The sequence below is a fragment of the Pelmatolapia mariae genome, linkage group LG18 (genome assembly GCF_036321145.2).
Source record: "Pelmatolapia mariae isolate MD_Pm_ZW linkage group LG18, Pm_UMD_F_2, whole genome shotgun sequence".
In the NCBI taxonomy this organism is placed as follows: Eukaryota; Metazoa; Chordata; class Actinopteri; order Cichliformes; family Cichlidae; genus Pelmatolapia; species Pelmatolapia mariae.
Genome location: NC_086243.1, coordinates 22693060 through 22711079, shown reverse-complemented (window position 1 = coordinate 22711079; position 18020 = coordinate 22693060). Strand labels below are relative to the sequence as shown.

General features: G+C 38.4%; 1 protein-coding gene across 2 annotated transcripts in view; it reads left to right on the top strand.

Moving 5' to 3' along the window:
- Positions 1 to 18020, top strand: part of LOC134617345 (RNA-binding Raly-like protein) — a 58584-nt gene that overhangs the window by 5919 nt on the left and 34645 nt on the right. For both annotated transcript variants that reach the window (XM_063462556.1, XM_063462557.1), the window contains exon 2: positions 12977 to 13251. In XM_063462556.1, coding sequence (XP_063318626.1) covers positions 12996 to 13251 — 256 coding nt within the window. In that variant the 5' untranslated portion in view covers positions 12977 to 12995. The remainder of the gene's footprint in view (positions 1 to 12976; positions 13252 to 18020) is intronic.

Sequence of the window (18020 nt, the reverse complement as noted above, 5' to 3'; positions counted from 1 at the left end):
TGTACCCATCTTCTAATGGTTGCTTCCTGTAAAAGAAAACATCATGTGACAGGGCTCGCATCCTGTCAAACTGGTTTCTCAAACATGATGTTGAGTTCACTGTACTCACATGACCTCCAGAGTCACCAGATCTCAATCCAATAGAGCGTCTTTGTGCAGGGATGGGAGATTTGTATCATGGATGTGCAGCTGACACATCTGCAGCAGCTGTCATGTCCATATGGACCAAAATCTCAGAACAGTCTTTCCAGGTCTATGTAAAAAATTGGCAGGTGGATGTTAATTAACATTCTTCTCTATATTTTCATCTCCAACACAAAATAAGAACTGTAATATTTACAAATGTAGCATTTCCCACACGACTCTTGTTTGGGATTGGGATTTTTTTTTTAAATTTTAATTTTGTCAACAAATATAGAAACTAGAAAGCGAAGGATCACGAAGAGAGAAAAACTGGCTCCTGCCCGAATGTTTTTGTTCTTTTTTAATTGAATCTTTCCTGCTTGCATCACAGTGGATGTGTATTTGCATTAAAATGAGCACTATTTAGTGTTTGTGACACAGCATGCATTCACCATGCCGTCACTCTGCCTACAAAATCTGTTGTGCACAATAAACTGAAAACATTGTCGGCACGTAACGTTTAACAGCAGAAGAGTGCCTATTTTTCATTTAAATTGCAAATTCTTCCTAAAATGAAATGATAATCAGCTCTTTGTCGTGCTGTTTTTCACATTCATGGAAGAGAACCTCCACATCATCTGCATCCCCCTCAGCCTCATGCATATTTTGTCTCATTTGCTCCATTTCTGACTTTCACGTTTGACCTTTCATCCTGGGTGTCAACTCCTGCCCCAAATTATTACCTCAATATGCCTTTTAACCCCCAGTCTTCACCCTTCTGGTGTCATAAAGCGGAAACATATTTTGTTATCTGCTAATTACCCACAGCTCTAGTGACCCAGTTACTTTAGCCTGCTGGAGAGGAAGCTAAATTTGGCAGTCACACAAGAGGAGAATTAAGGAAATGGAGAAATATGTCCGTGCCAAGAGATATGGGAAAGCATGGCATATGTTCATATGCCCTCGAGCAGAGCTGTGTGTGGACTCCCCCTGCTGCAACAGCAGGTGGAGTCTTTTTTCCCCCCTGTCATTCATTCACATAGTAGTAATGCAGGAGAAATCCTCTGTTTTCATGAGAACAGGGTAGACTCCCAATAAGACGGAAAGTAAAATTTTAAGAATACTTTGAATGTAATGAATTGGTGCACAGTGATGCAGTAAAGCAAAAATGCCTGAAAACAATGTCCCTGTGGAATCAGTGAGACTTTATGTAAGCAGCTTTTACAATCAAAATCACCCCAAAACAGAGTAGTGTGAAAGACACACACTGACCTCACAGATCACGTTTCTGGTATGTTATTAAATTGCACCGATTTCAGAGATAATCAGAACTTCTATTATTGTAAGATGCGAGATAAAATGTCTTCCAGAGATATGACTTCATCCCATCTCACTGTACAGGTCACATTGTGCTTTATCTCCCGGCTGTCGTTGCTATAGGTTGCTCAAATCAGATTATGGCACTGCTCATTTTAGGCACGTGACCGTGTGCCCTCAGTCTTCATGCTTCACAGAGACTCCATAAAGAGGCTGGTAAAGCTGATGGAAAATAGAGTGCATTCTCCTTTGAGAAACTCTGCATATTCGCATACTTGTGGACTCTCACACAGTGAAGCATAGCCTTGCAGTTCAAAAGTCAGTTCATCAAATATATGAAAAATATGTAAACGATAAAAGGCTGATGGGATAGTAATATAAAAGGATAGAGTCGCAGTAATAATTTATAAGCTAGCACTACCTACCAACCGCATGATGTATGCCTGCATTTTCCATCTTTGATATTCCGGTCCAAGGCCCAGTTCTAAGCTCCTTGAAAATGATTGGCATTGCAAATGTCTTTTTCCCTTCTTCCTTTTTTGAAGTTCGCTCATTCTCTCCTTCCATCTCACCTCCTTTTATACCCCCCCTCTCTCTTTCTCTCTCCTTTTGTTGCCATTTCCCCTCTCCTTCTTCAATTCAAACTCAAGACAGGTATTATGCAGAAGGTAATGGGGTGTGAACTGAAGGGAAAAAATATAAGAATAGTGCCTGACAGTCATCCTTCCTTGTTAAGATCCACAGCAGAACTGAAATTCCTGCTACATAGTAAACAGGGCTCGAAACTGGAAGGCAGGTTTCTGGTTATATGTGTGCAGTAATGGGCTATTCTCTATTTCCTCTGCACTGTTAGCCAGTATTTACTGTACAAGTCCTGCAGGAGAGATTAGATTCCACCAGGCTCCTCTGGGCAGGGAGGAAAACGGCCCAGCAAGGACCTCTATTCATTAAGTCCTTAATTGCTAATTGGGGTCTTTGAATGATTCAGCAATAGCTGCTGCTGTTGGGGCATTAGCCGAGTAATTTATGGCTGAGAGGGAGCATGGAATAATGAACGAGGGTGAGACAGTGTTATTAAAAAAGGGCACTGGTGCCCACATAGTGTTGTTATTACACAGCCACCTTATGTTAATGCTCAGAAGTCTGTGGTATGCTCTTTTTTTTCTGGCTGATTTTCACCATTTGTCTGAGTTAAATTCATTATGTTCTGCAATTAAATTCAATTTAGCACTAATGCAATTTGACTCTGCACTCACATGCAAATTTAATTTTATATTTTTTGATTAAGCATATTATTGTGCCTTTGTGGAATTTGTGCATTTAAAGTGATGACGTCTCTTTCTTTGACTGTGACAGACAATGAAAAATTGCGGCGGTCCTATCAGCTGCAGTCATTATTCCTGCTCCAAAGTCTCCCAGTAACAATAAAAGCTGGTGGGTCACTGAGAGATTCTTAACAGCATTTTCCCCAGCATTTTGATAAATCTTCACACCTCGTGCTGTGTATATTCTCACATAAGAGAGGGCGGGGGGAAAAAACTCATACATGGAAGCAGCATAGTTTATAAATGTTTTTCTGTCCACATTTAGTTTCTCGTTTGGTTGTGATTAAAAAAAAATGGAGAAAACGGGCGTATCATAAAAACTGATTCCTCTGTAATGTGCATGTCTTTGAACAAAGGAGACATAAATTAGATTAATAAGCTTCAGGTATATTATTCTCACTCCCTGTGGCCTCAGAGATATAGGTCTAGTAATCAGCTGTTGACCCCCTGGCAACCTCTGCTTGCTATGGAAAATGTATTCCCCAGCCTTACCACATTTCAAATGGTGCAACTTTGAAGGTGACATTCTCCATTTCTGGTTTTTCAGTTTCACTGCTGCTTGACGAGTAGACTGTTTGCACACAAGTCGGTGGTTACCAATGGTTTTCAAGCCTCCATGAATGTGGGACTACCAATAAAGTTTATAGCAACCGATTGGGGAATACAAATTTTTCCGTGGGAACAACACATCTCTTATTGTGCTGTCAAGTTGTTTTCAGATAGTTTCATTTGCTGAGATTGAAAGTGGTTACTTCCTTTCATGTGCGGCGATTACATTGAAATTACAAACCAGATGTGATTAGTTTATTGCATTCAAACTAATCATTAATGCCCGTTTCCAGCATAACATTTAATAAATCATAATACTAGGTTTAGTCCTAATAAATAACATTCACTAATCTACATCACTCTACATGATGAGTAGTTAAAATAGTTTTTAATCATCATGCAATTGTTACTTTGATCTGTTGTGTTTTTCTATTATAAGTTACAGAGCGGCTCATTGCACCTTTATACTGAACTCACAAATACAACAGTGTTATCAGTTTATATTCAACAAAATATTTTTCTGTTTTTCTGAGCTGAATTCATTACAGTCTCAGAGAAGATTGTATTCAATGCACTCCTCATGCAATTTTAACAAGGTTTTTCAATTTTGAAAATTAAACCTGTTTTTGTCTGGAGATGTTTTGCTGCTGTAATTAAGCTTTTTTACTGGCCCATGACTGAGAGTGACAGCCACAGACCAAGTAACTGAGTGATTTCAGCAAAGTTATTGAAGCATTTTGTTAAATCCTCACATCTTCACAACAGAAACATGGAAAGTGCTACGCGTCTGCAGGAAAAAAACAAAACAAAAACGATACCAGAAAGAATTAAAATACACGAAAGCTTCATTCTTCATGTCTGTTAAATTCTGAACAACAGTCAAGAGAAAAACTTAGCAGCAATTAGCCTGGTATCACCATAGTGTTTATTGTTCTCATTACACCTTAAACATTCAGGGTATATAGTGTTAATATAAGGCAGGGATGTCAAACATAAGGCCTGGGAGCCAGAACCTGCCTGGAAAAGATTTCTGTTTTTTCACGATTGACAATAATTTTTTATTTATTTTACAGCAGTAGATTCAAAGTTTTTTCACACTGAGAGGAGAGTTGCTGTGGCCCATGTTGTTAAATACCCCTGTTTGACACCTCCGGTCCCCTGATAAAAGGTTTAGAGGTGGTTGAAGAACTTCTATTCTCCATACATGCTACTCTTGCTGTTTAGCATCTTTTGGCTAAGCTAACCTCCAGCTTCATCTTTATCAAACATACGCTAAGGTGGAATTTATCTTAAACACCTTAAACCTACCTGTGTTTTATGGCTGATTAACATTTGTTTGATCTATTTTAATCTACATGATGATCCTCATGGTTTGCGTTACACATGTTAAACAGTAGAAAGAGAAGAAATAATCCATAGCTGCGTTGGTGCCCAGTTTGTAAATTTAGATTGTATGAAAGCGTAATTAGGTTTCAGTACACATTTATTTCCCTTGTAATGTGTTTGGCTGTCCATCAAAGAAATGAGGCAAAAAGGTGAAAAGGTGTCTTATTATAAACCAATATTTTGTTCACTTGAGCAGCCACGTTTTTCCAGAAAGGCACTACAAGCAAGAGACACGAGACACAGCTGAAAAACACCTGCCTTCTGATAAAGCAGAAGCGACGTGTGTCGATGGCTCTGTTCAGACAGACTATGAAGATGTCTGCAAATTAAACTTTCCTCTGTTGACGAGAGTCGAGGTTAGTCGCTTTCGGTTGTACGCTGTCAACTTGCTAAAGATAAAACGCTGCAGTGCAGCATTCAAACAGTGGGGAGTGAGTGTGGCCTGAATGCATCTTTCACATCCCATATGTATTTGTCATATCGGATGAGGAGTTTTCATCTTTCTTCCTCAGACAGGAGCGTGAGTCAGTGAGGAGAGATCAGGGAGAGAGGAAGTGCTAAAATGATTACTTTCACCAGTTCCTCGCTTCTTTATCTCAGGAGAATTCAGGCTCTGAAGCCCCTGACAGTCGGTGTGAAAGGACCAAAGAGGATCCATGAAATACTTACACTTGGAACCTCTGCAACACGGGAGGATGCTGTAGAAGCCCTGAACAAAAAAAAAGAAAGGAAAACATCACTGTCAGACACTCACTTCTGTGTTATAAGAAAGACTTTTAAGAGACAAAACAAAGTCTGTGTGTGGAAAAACATGCCAGTGATGAGTTTGGATGTATTCACAGCTCCGGTGATGCACGAAGATGTAATTTTGCATTAATTTCAGGAGCGTTAAGCATGCCAAGATGAATCCAGCACCATCTCTCTCCTCCTGTCTTGCCTATCAGACTGCTTTGAATTCGATGTGAGCGTGTTTCCTGGCCTGGGACGTTTCCACCAAGCATTTGCCAGCAGTTATGCCACATGCTTCTTCTTAAAAGGCTTTGAGGATCTTAGAGCCTCATGAATATTGTAAATGGCCTTTGAAGTCTCTTTCTTTCCATTTTGAAAACCAGAGGAATAATGTTACTCCTTTTTCCTGTGATCACTTTCATTAAAAACATGTAATTGAGGATAACTGAGTGATGCTCTACGTGAAAAATGTGGAGACTGAAAGCTTCTGCTTAGACTGACTGTGGTTGTATTTTTGTACCAGATGCAGCCTGCGGTTATTTAAAGCGTCGCTTGAGCGGTTGCTCAGTGACCATCTGATGCTGTCAGCTGCTAATAGAAGTTTGACAAGTTTGCAGACATTGTAAGAAACTTCAAGCCATTAGTCGAGGTAATGTCTTGTGTCTACAAGCAACTTTGCACCAGGCTTTAAATTCAGAAACAGACATACAAACACTTAAGAAGCAATTTGCTGTTTTCAACCGTTTCTGGTCCATATAGCTGTTTTTGCTCGATGCCGTTCCCTCAGGCTTTGAAGAACCTGCTGATGCTGGGCAGGCATTTGTCTTCGTGCTCATTATCTTACTTAGATGCTAACGTTTGAGCAGCTGTGGCTCAAGCTATAGAGGGAATGTCCCCTAGTCACAGAGATGGCAGTTTGAGAACAACATATATTCAACCCAAAGTTACTCTCGATGGCCGGTGAGCTTCTAATATTCAGGTAGGAAAGCTTAGCCACTTGCTATGCAATTATCTAATGAAAGTTTGGACATCTATGGTTTGGATGGTGCGGTGGTTAGGTGGTTACAGTTGCCAAAGGGTTCCTGGTTTGAACCTGCCTACATGCTTTTATGTGTGAAGTTGGTGTTTTGTTCTTTCTGGATACTCCAGCTCCCTCTTACAGTCCAAAGACATGCATGTTAGGTTAACTGGTCATTTTAAATTGGCCATAGCTCTACCCTGGGTACCCCACCTTCTACCCAGTGGAGGTTTCAGGTTCCCTACGATTCTGAATTGGATAAACGGCTAAGAAAATGGATGGTTGGCGTGAAGTGTGGATCATTTGGGTTCTAATGTATATTTTAACAGTTCAGTGTATATTGGAACAGTTGGAGTTTAGCAGCAATGAACACATATACTGACTCCTCAAACTGCATGAAAGTAAAATAATAAAATAATAAGGTAGCCTCTAAAATATGTCATTAACTCTGAAACAATACAACCATGCATGCTGTAAAGTCTGCTAATTATAATTTCAAGGCTGTACTTCCAGTAGTTTTATTGGAATATTTTCTGGACCAAAGTGACATTCCCACCTCTAAAGCTAAAATTCTTTTTAAAGAATAAATCCTCACTGCAGTTTTTTTTTTTTTTTTAAGAATGAGCGATGATGCAGATGTAAGACTCTTTTGTCTCATATTAATACATGTGATCAATCTTGTGATCACTGAAAACTCATTCTCTGTTTTAAGAGAGAATATGTATAATTGTTCAGTTTTTGCCTTTTGCTCTTTTTGACCTTTTTAGTAGCTTTACATTGTGTAGTTGTAGTGTCTTGATGCATACTTAATCATCCAGGTGAGGAAACTCCAAAAGTTGATTCTGTATGTCCAGATAAGCAGAATCAACTTTTTGGGATGTGTAGTTGTAGGTCTTTTTAAAGAGTGGATGCAGTGATTTAAACTGTTCTGCTGTAGAAATGTGTTGATACACAAGAATACTACAAACGAACAAGTTAATGTGATTGTGAACAATACCACAGGTCGCTTCGAAAAAAAGAAATTGCCTTTTGCGTATTTGTTAAGGCTCATGGATGCAAACGCTTCTAAAGTGAATCTCGCCTGTTTGTTTGGAAGGAAACTCCTTTATGTGTACAGGCTGATTTAAATTTCTGTGGTGAATCTTCTTTGAGCCTATGGTGTAACTGACCAACGTTGTTACGAGTATTCATGCTTTTGCGTGCCGTCTGCCTCCTGGAATCCTTATATTGAAGCTATGATTATTTTTCTCCCACTGATAAATGAAAAAACTGTGGGAAAATAGCATCTGGAAACCCAGGAGGGATTGACAGTACTGAACAGGCCAAACACAATAGTTGTAGGCTGCATCGACATGATGTGTAGCTCGATTTCCCAGGGAGCTGCATGTCAATTATGGCATCTGTTATGGCGTAGGTTACATCATAGGGTTAATGCTGAGTGTCCATTAATTAAATGTAAGAAACAGCACATTCCATTTAGCATGTCCCACTCCACTGTATGTAATGAATAAATATATAATACCTAAAAAAAATTATTTACAAACTACTGTAGTCTTTCCAGCACGGTGCATTTAAACCGCTTAACTAGTATTTAATAAGCAAATGCCACCTCTTTCATTCAGTGCTCAGCATTTGTCTGAATCACATTTTCTCTTATTAAATCTATTTAAAATATTCTCCTGCTTAATCAATCTTCCATCTACTGGCCTCACCTCTGTACATTTGCCTCAAAGAGGCCATTCAGTGCACTCCACATCCATCAGTCACTCCGCAGGTTGGGTAAGGTGTTGGGGGTGCGATACCATTCAAAAGGTAGAGACGGGGTGAATGGGATTTGAGGTTTGATTGGATAGAGTGTCAGCTTCCTGCTCTCTCACTACTGATAATTAAGTCAATTAACTCCAAACTCACAGCACTACCGTAATACGGGACTCGCACCAGTCTTAATTCATCTACTCTTCTCTGTTGTGCAAAAGGAGATTTTTTTAAGAGCAGCAGAGGAGATTTAGAGTGGATTATGTGTGGGTGGAGGCAAAGGATGGAAGTACAGAAGCGGTTGGGGAGGATGGGGGAAGCTGTGACACAAGGGGAACCTGAGAGAGGATTGACTGCAGTCAGTGTGTCTGTGTTGGTGTATATGTGTGCAGATGTTTAGAGTAACTGTCACTCGACATGCTCGCACCTCCACCTCCAGCAGGGAAAATATTTTTGAGAAAATACCAATGGATATAACTGCACCTCTTTTTGTATATGTTTTATGTTCAGTTCATTTTGTTTCAGCTGTGCAGCAAAATCAAGCAATTAAATATATTCGCAAGAGGCACATCAGCTAGGAAGTACTATATAGCAAACAGTAAATATTTTAGATTCTATAAAATGAGTTTTTTGGATTTCTTAGCTTTAGTGTTTAATTAGAAGAAGACGCTCATCCAGCAGGTGATTAGCTTAGCCTAGCACAAAGACAGCTAACTTGATTCAGTACCGGAAATAAAATCTACTAATGAGAATTTTTAAAGCTCTTTCATTAATAGATTATATATTATGAAAAAGCTGGGCCTGGCTAACAAATAGTGCTTGTTATGATGTTGACATTTTCCAGTTGCCCTTTTTCCAAATTTATAAAAAAAAAAAAATTGTTTTATGAATCCATAACACAAGGACAACCCAGAGCACCCTCACAATTAAGAAGCTTAAACCACAGAAATTAATTGATTATGACTATATATAAACAAATATATCTAAATCTAGTCAAATAATTCTTAGTATTAATAATTAATCTTTCTACTCTCTGTGAGTAGCTGTAACAGCGCTAACCACTGGGACTCACTTCTGTCCTTACAGCCTCACGAGAGCTTATCCTGCATGACAATGTGTCTACACTTTGTGAAATCTAGGTTAAGAAAGCCTCATTACACACTCTCACTCACAAACAAAGACCACCACCAACTGGGAATTCCAAGAAGAAACAACCTGAAAGTTTCTTCCTTCCTCTTGAAGTGGATGTGTCCGATTCTCGTGGTGCACATCTTTATGCTCGTCTCCCTGGACTGTGGCATGATGGGAGCAAACAGTGCAGGCTCCACAGAGGTGTAAAAAGATCATGATGTGCTGCTGATGTTTACAGAAGGATTGCCCTAAGATTAATTCTAGATGACCTATTGGCTTTATGCTTAAATGCAAATTAATGTTAGGAGTCCAGTTAAATTATCTTTATTTCTGTTGACCTGGTTTCTGTTTGAAAGCAATTCTTCTTCTGGTGGTTAAAATATTCACATCCTTTCACATACCATGCTGCACTCAAATAAATCTTTCATTCAAAGAGTAAACCTAAGCATAAGTACTTGTTATGCAGTTAAATGTCATTTGTGATATTATGATGCAAATATAATGACATACTACAAGTTTAATGCTGATAACCTGGGAGGTTGGTACCTTTACACACAGCAAGTTTGTGCATATACAGTCATGTAAAAAAGAAAGTACACCTCTCAAGTCTAAGGTTTTATCAGGTGTTTATCAGGATATAATAAAAAATATCTGTGTTTTTGCTGATTAAAAAAATCTAAATGCAACAACGTGTTACACCATGTCATTTATTTGTTTGAGTTTGTAGAATGACCTTTAGCTGCTTTAGCATGTAGTAATTGTTTTCTTTATGAATTTATCAGTCTGTCACATGGCTGTGGAGGAATTTTGGCACACTCATATTTACACCATTGCTTCAGCTCATTGAGGTTTGCCAACATTCGTTTATGCACAACAACACAGCATTTCGATCAGGTTGAGGTCTGGACTTTGACTGGGCCATTGCAACACCTTGATTTTTTTTCCTTTTTCAGCCTTCCTGTTGTTGATTTGCTCTTGTGTTTGGGATCATTGTCGTGCTACATGATCCAATTTGAAACAAACTTTAGCTGGACAAATATCCTCAAATTTGACTTAGGATTATTTTGGCATACTGAGATGGCTCAATACCCCAAGCTGCCCAAGTCCTGTGACTAAAAAACAAGCCCAAATCTTCACCCCTCCAGCACCGTGCTGAGAGCTGGTATGCTGTGTTTGGTTTGCATTAAGGCCAAACATCTCCACTTTAGTCTCATTTGTGCAAAAAAATTGTTTTTACTGAATTTTTGTCGTTTGTATAATGTGGCCATTACATTTGCTGTTTTTGCCCTGGTGAACCACACCGAAAGACAAACGTGATGTCACATCTCCTCGTCGAAGCCACTGCTTCAGTCTTGTTTTGGCCGGTTGTGCACCAATTACCTACACCTTGTATGTTGGTTGCTAGCGATACAGCCAGTTTGTCGTGTCGATTTTTTAAACCACCATTTTAATGATATCAGTACAAGCCCAGAATTCACAGTGTATACAGAGAGAGTTGTTGCAAAAGTTTAAAAAGATTAGATTAGATTTCTCCTCCTATACCAGTGCTGATGTCTGGGGCCTCACACCTATCATTCAAGTGAATGCAACATCAATGGCAATGTGCAAAGCAACCAAAGCGGCAGGTATAATGTGATCCTAAGCTGTGTTGCCATGCTGTTTTTAGAAAAAAAAGACACTTTCTCATGGCATCCTTTACAAACAAGGTAATCGTACTGTCCTGAACATTAACATTTAACATGCTAACTAAGGCCTGTAGAGGCTCCAGGCATCGCATGGTCTGAACTTGGGAACACCTGAACCACCAGACAAGCAAAATGCCAAAAACCTCTGTTTTTAAAGAGGCGCTCAAAGTTGCTGACAATCTATTAATCACACACACAAAAGTTTTTCGCACAATACTTCTGCATTTGCAGTTCGTTTTTGGTAAATAAATAAATAATGGATGTAAATAAATAATAAGATAAGATAAGATAACCTTTATTAGTCCCACACGTGGGAAATTTGTTTTGTCACAGCAGGAAGTGGACAGTGCAAAAGTTATGAAGCAAAAATTAGAATAAAATAAAATAAGAATAAATACAGTACACAACTGTACAGAATAGAATAAAATAAAATACTATATACAGTAGAATAAAATAGAATAAAATATACAATAAGATAAAAAATAGAATACAAATGCTATATACAACTGAGTAAAAATACAACGATGCCAGAATGTTGGTATATTTACCTAGTTTTAAGACTTGCTAAGGACTTTTTAAATGTGCTGATAAGTAGGGTGTGCTTTATTTATCACATGAACATGTATATAGAAACAATGTGTCAACCATAGCTGTAACAATATATAATACTACATTTTCTCCCTTTTGAAACACTGTGAAAAAGATGTACATAGTGATTATAATGTGAAATACTCAGTTGGAGTATAAAGGCCACTGCTGGCACTGCATATAGAAGAGACTCAAAAGGAAAAAAAAAGAAAAGGGTAAAACAGTGAGTGGGGATTCTTGTGACTTCAGTGTGATGTGCTATTTTCAAATGTGGGAACACAGTTCACATATATAGTGAGATCTATCAGATTCACACGCCTGAATCACAGCCGCCTCCGTGTCAGAGTTCCTCTCCCCTCCTGCAGACAGCAATCTGTCTCAGCCTCCATGCTCACTGAGGTAGGCACAAGTACAAGTGAACACTTAGACAAGGATAATAACAGCATAAGCAGCATAACGACTCATGAGCTGTAACCATGTGATTCATTGAATACTCGAGATAAATAATGTAGAATTTTAAAATAGCAGTTTAGGCAAAAATAACCAAAATCAGTCTGTTCAGGCATTTTAAATGTATTTGATTTTCATTGGGTTTTTGATTTTTGCTTCCATAATCAAACAATTAGTTTAAAAATATATAAGCAGTGGAAGTAAATCCAAAGTTACTGTCAGTCTTTTTTTAAATTATAGATTTTCTTGTTTTTCCCTTTGTTTTATGGCAGCAAACTGAATATTGTTGGGTTTTATCAACTAAAAAAATAGACACCAGGAAACCGTTCTCTCTTACCTTATTTTATTTTATTTTATTTTTTTGATGTTTTAAATGATTAATTGAGAAAACAGTTGAAAGGTGATTGAAAAAAAACTGTCAGCAATCAAGGTTTGGCTTTGTAAAATTATGTTCAATGGTGCCTGGAGTTTGATTTAAGCTTTGCTTGATATTTATTGTAATTATTATCTATCAATGTCTTACTCTTTGTCAGTCCTTTTGCTCATTTGGTTAATCATAAAAATTTCTCAGGAGGGAAAGATGACACCAAATACATGCTGTATTATAATTTTTACAAGTGGCAGTTGTAAAAATAAATAAATAAATAAATAAGTGAATATGACTAATCTGAAATCATTAAAGATTTGTCTACAAAAAGCCTTTAGGATAACATGCAAGCCTTTTTCCCCCAGTTTTACTAGGAAGGGATTTGTTTCTCAGCCTGTACAAAGAAAAACTGAGGAATTATTTACAACATATGCTCTCAGATCTGACCAGTGTTTACATCCCACTGCTGCTTGCTGTTTGACTTTCTATGTATAACCTCTGCAATCTAACCTTCCTGGCTTTCTGAGCAGTGTTCAACTGTGTCTTCCTGCAGGCATTGCTGCAGGAATAGGATGACTGGGAAGACCCAGACCAGCAACGTGACCAACAAGAATGATCCGCGCTCCCTCAACTCTCGCGTTTTCATCGGCAACCTCAACACAGCCGTAGTAACCAAGGCTGACATTGAGGCCATCTTTGCCAAATACGGCAAGATTGTGGGCTGTTCTGTCCACAAAGGCTACGCCTTTGTTCAGTACGCCAGCGAGAGGAATGCCCGGGCAGCCGTGGCTGGAGAGAACGCCAGGATCGTTGCTGGACAATCACTTGGTAAGCAACTATTTTGATCCATGAACAGGTGAAACTTTCTATTATACTCCACATATACTACAGTGAACATATGATCAACTGAAGCAGTAAATTCAGTACTTGCAGTATAAATAGAGAGAACTTCTTTGTTTACAGCTTAAATACTTTCAATACTTCGGAGTTGGCCCTAGTTTCACTGTGTGTCAGGACATACAATTGTGGTCAGAAGTTTCCATACACTGATCAACAATAGTTTGGGGCTTTTAATTGTTATTTTTTTTAAACTGTTCCTTTTCTACAGTGGAATGATTGTACAACATACATCTTTAATGTCCTCTTAGCAGAAGTGAGGAATGACGAAGGTTTTAGAGCAGGGGCTTCCTTCTTGATTGACACCCTCTACATGTAAATCTCGCTGCACTGTGGACAGGGATGCTGGTGTACCAGCAGTTTCTAGTTTTCAGTTTACATGGCCACTTTTAATCGTCAGATTGATCTGAAAATTCAGAGCAGGAAATTAACGTGATTATTTACTCCAACACTGTACTGTACAATTTTCAGGTACTTGTATAAGTGTTTGGATTTGCAGTAAATCTACTACATTCTCTCAATACACTTTACTACATTTACTTCTGAGCTTAAGCTGCTATTGTTGACAGATCTGATTATGACAGAATAAACTTCTGGGCACTCTCATCCAGAAAGCCCGCATCCGTGCTATACAACAGCAAAACCAGACTGAAAGCCTGCTGGTGGTTTATCTTTGTCTCTGAGCTTTTTTTTTTTACTGTGTTGCTTTGACTGCAAACATTTTGTGTTTCTTTAAAGCTGTTGGCATTTTCATCTGTATTGTGACTTTTTTGTTCTGTGCCTCTTAGTAGTGTGGCTGTTTGAGAGGTTTTTGTGTCTCTTTGTTGTTTGATTGACTGCCCAACAAGAGATGTTAACAGTCATGTCTTACCAGGGCTCTGGCCAAATGAAATCTCTAAGGCCATGTGATCTGGCTCTGTGCCTGTCAGTCCTATTCAGTAATCCATCCTGATACTACTCTTATAATGTTATATGCACACAATATAGTTATTGAAAAATGCTCCAACTTGACCTGCTGCAGGGCTCATTTACTGCTCAATAATGTATCAATAACAATAAAATGCTAAAGAGGTCACTTGCACATGACATATACGGCACAGCAATTTGAGTCTTTCCATTATATCTTTGAAAGACTTTTTCTTGTTATGAACGATTTCATAGAAGTATATTTATACTTTTACTAAAGTAAATGATCTCAATTATGTCAATTTGGATAACCTTGGTGGAAAAGCATGGGAAACAATAATAGAAGTTCAAGCAAACGAGGTAAGCAACAGCAGGTCATTGCTGAAAAGGATGGCTGTTCACAGAGTGCTGTATTAAAATTAGCTAGAAGGAAAAAGTATGATGGGGAAAGGTGGACAAGCAACAGTGGATTGTCAAGAGAACTTCACAAGGACTGAGGCTGGTATCAGTGCAAGAGCCACCACACACAGGGGTATTCAGAAAAGGGGCAATTATAATATTAAGCCATTCCTGAACCAGAGACAGTGTCAGAAGTATCTTCTCTGGGCTAAGGAGAAAAAGAACTGAAATGCTGCTCAATAATCCAAAGTCCTCTTTTCTGGTGAAGGTACATTCTTTCATTTCATTTGGAAATCAAGGTCCCAGAGTCTGGAGAGCACAGATTCCAGACCAGTGTAAAGTTTCCTAAGTCTGGGTTGCTTTGGGGTGCCATGTAATCTGCTGGTATGGCTTGTCCACTGTGTTTTATCAAGTCCAGAGTCAACGTGGTCATAAACCGGAAGATGTTGATTGCGTTTTCCACCAGGACTTAGTACCAGCCCACAATGCCACAGCTACTACCAAATTGTTTGCTAGACATGTCATTACTGTATTCAGCTCCCTAGGCCTGTTACTATCAAAACCACCTGGGCTTCAGTATCAACTCAGCAGTGTCACAAGCTGATTGTCTCCATGCCATCCTGCATCGACTCCCAACCAAGTACTCAATATAAAAATGAACATATTTTACAGAATATTACGAAATGTTCTTATGATTATTTTCACAATTTGAGAAGCCTGAGTTCTGATTTTCATGATCTATAAGCCATAATACAGGAAAGACCTGATATTTCACTTTACATGTAATAAATCCAAAATATATGAAAGTTTCCATTCATAAATCCATCTGTTCCTGCTTACCCATCCAGATATTTACATTTTCTGAGATGAACTAGTAGACTTGAGCGTTTTTTCCCTTTTTAAATAAAATAACTAGCAATAATAAATGTTTATTTAGAAACCTAAACAAAATCAGTTTTAATTTAAGATTTAAAATATGATTGATTTTGTCCGTGTAAGGGCTTCTAGAATTATGTTTCAACCTCATGGAGCCTGAACAGCTTACAAATGATCAACTCTTATTTTTAATCAATAATGCCAGAAGACCTTGAGCTGTCATTTGGTTTTTACCATTCATGGTCAAAAGTTCTGCACTGTATCTGGTTGTCAGTTTTATATTTGATCTGTAAAAAGTATGAAATAATTTAATAAACTGAAGTATGGCCTCGGTGAAGTTTCTGAGATACAGAATACATTTTTACTTAATCAGCTGAGTTAAAAAGGGAGATGCTGCGGGAAGGACACAAGGCAAGCTCGTACATACAGATAAAATGATGAGTGAAGAGACGGTGGGCGGGAAGAAGGACTGATAGTAACAGAGAGGAAACATTCAGGCCTCAGTCCTCATAGGCATTCAGTGGATCCCTCTAAGTCTTCCTTATATTACTTATTGATTGGCTCACAGCCTCCTCCATAGAGAATAAAAGTCCTCCCCAAGCCCTGCTCTCTCATTAAATATGAATAAGAGTGCTGCAGGGTCACATCTGTAATTCCACCTTATATTTGCCCAGTTTCATGCATTTCTGGATATGAAATTACATGTGGCAGTGGTAAAATTGCAAGGTTAACAGTTATTACACATAATTACGTGACTTGAGAACTGTTCTGGTATTATTGTAACTATATGACTGATCTCTTTAGTGAAACTGTCACTCAAGTTATCAGCCTGAGCCAGTTATGAAAATGTATCCTTTTGAAAAAACACACGAGTGTTTTTGATGATTATTCATATAATATGATTATTGTACTCACCAAGATATCAATACAAGTCTAATGGCGAGGAACCCTCCAGATCTCAAACCTCTCTGGAAATGATTAACTGGAACTACCAAATCTATCAGTTCATTATAATTTAAAGACCAAGTTTCTGGTTTTGTCCTTTAGTTTGTACCAAACTTTGCATTTATGCATCAACAAGACTCTGTCATTTACAGTCCTGTGAAAAAGAGTTTTCACAGACCTCTATTCAGTCCCCATGATTGAATAGCTGGTAGAACCACCTTTAGCAGCAATAACTTGAAATAACCATTTTCTGTATGGCTTTATCAGTCTCTTACATCATTGCGGAGGAATTTTGGCCCACTCTTCTTTACAGCATTGCTTCAGTTCATTGACGTTTGTGGCCATTCGTTTATTCACAGCTTTCTTAAGGTCCTACCACTGCATTTCAATCAGGTTGAGGTCTGGACTTTTCTTTTTCAGCTATTCTGTTCTACATTTGCTGCTGTGCTTGGGATCGTTTTCCTGTTACATGACCTCGTTCTGGCAAAGGTTTAGCTGGTAGATGGGTTCGCCTCACATTTGACTCTAGAATACTTTGGTATACAGGTCGACTCAATGTCTGCAAGGCACCCAGGTCCTGTAACTACAAAACAAGCCAAGATCATCACCCCTCCACCACCGTGTGTGACAGCTGGTACGAGGTGCTTATTCTGATGTGTTTGTTTTTTGCCAAATGTGGCTCTGAGCATTATGGCCAAACATCTCCACTTTTGGTCTCATTTGTACAAGTCTTGTGTCTTTATCAGATGCGACTCTGGAAGCCTAAGCCTTGCTGCCTTGTTCCTTTTAGAGAGAAGAGACTTTCTCCTCGTAACACTTCCAAATGAGCCACACTTGTCCAGTTATTTTCTAATTGTGCTGTCAGGAACTTCAACATGCTAACTGAGGACTGTAGAGTCAAAGCAGTCCACCAACTAACTAAAAGAATACCTGAGCTCACCACAGTTAGGTAAAAATATAAAAACTGAAATTTGGTAACCGACAGCTCCTCAGATAACATAACCCTTTCTAACATTTGCTATAAGGCTTTACTTTTCAAAGTGAATAGCTGTCTCAGGCAGAGACAATATTTCAGGGATACTTAATTTAGTAAAAATTTAGTAAAACTTTTTTACATCATAGTTAAAATAGAAATGCCACAAAAGCCAAAGTTGTTTGCATATGATTAATTCACGTTGCTGTTCAGACTCAAAAATTGTCAAGAGTATAGTGAAATTTGATAGGTGGGTACCAGAGACTAGCATCAATTCACTATCAGACAACATATGAAAAAGTATCACAGTGTCTCCTGTGTGTTTACAGAACATTTGTCAGCTGAACCCTTAAGCTCAGTAATGAAAACCCTATGTCAAATCCCTGCTTATATGTCTTGCTAGCTGTCAGCTTATCAGGCAAACCAGCTGTGTCTTTAGGAAACAAATAAAATAAAGACAGACCAGCCAGGGTTTGCTCCTTTTGATTTTCTCTCTATTTATGTTTGAAAAAACTAAAAACAACAAAACAAAACTACATAAAGACCATAGGTCAATTTTAGAAATAGCAGTATTCTAGCTTTGAACAGTCTCTTTATGGCT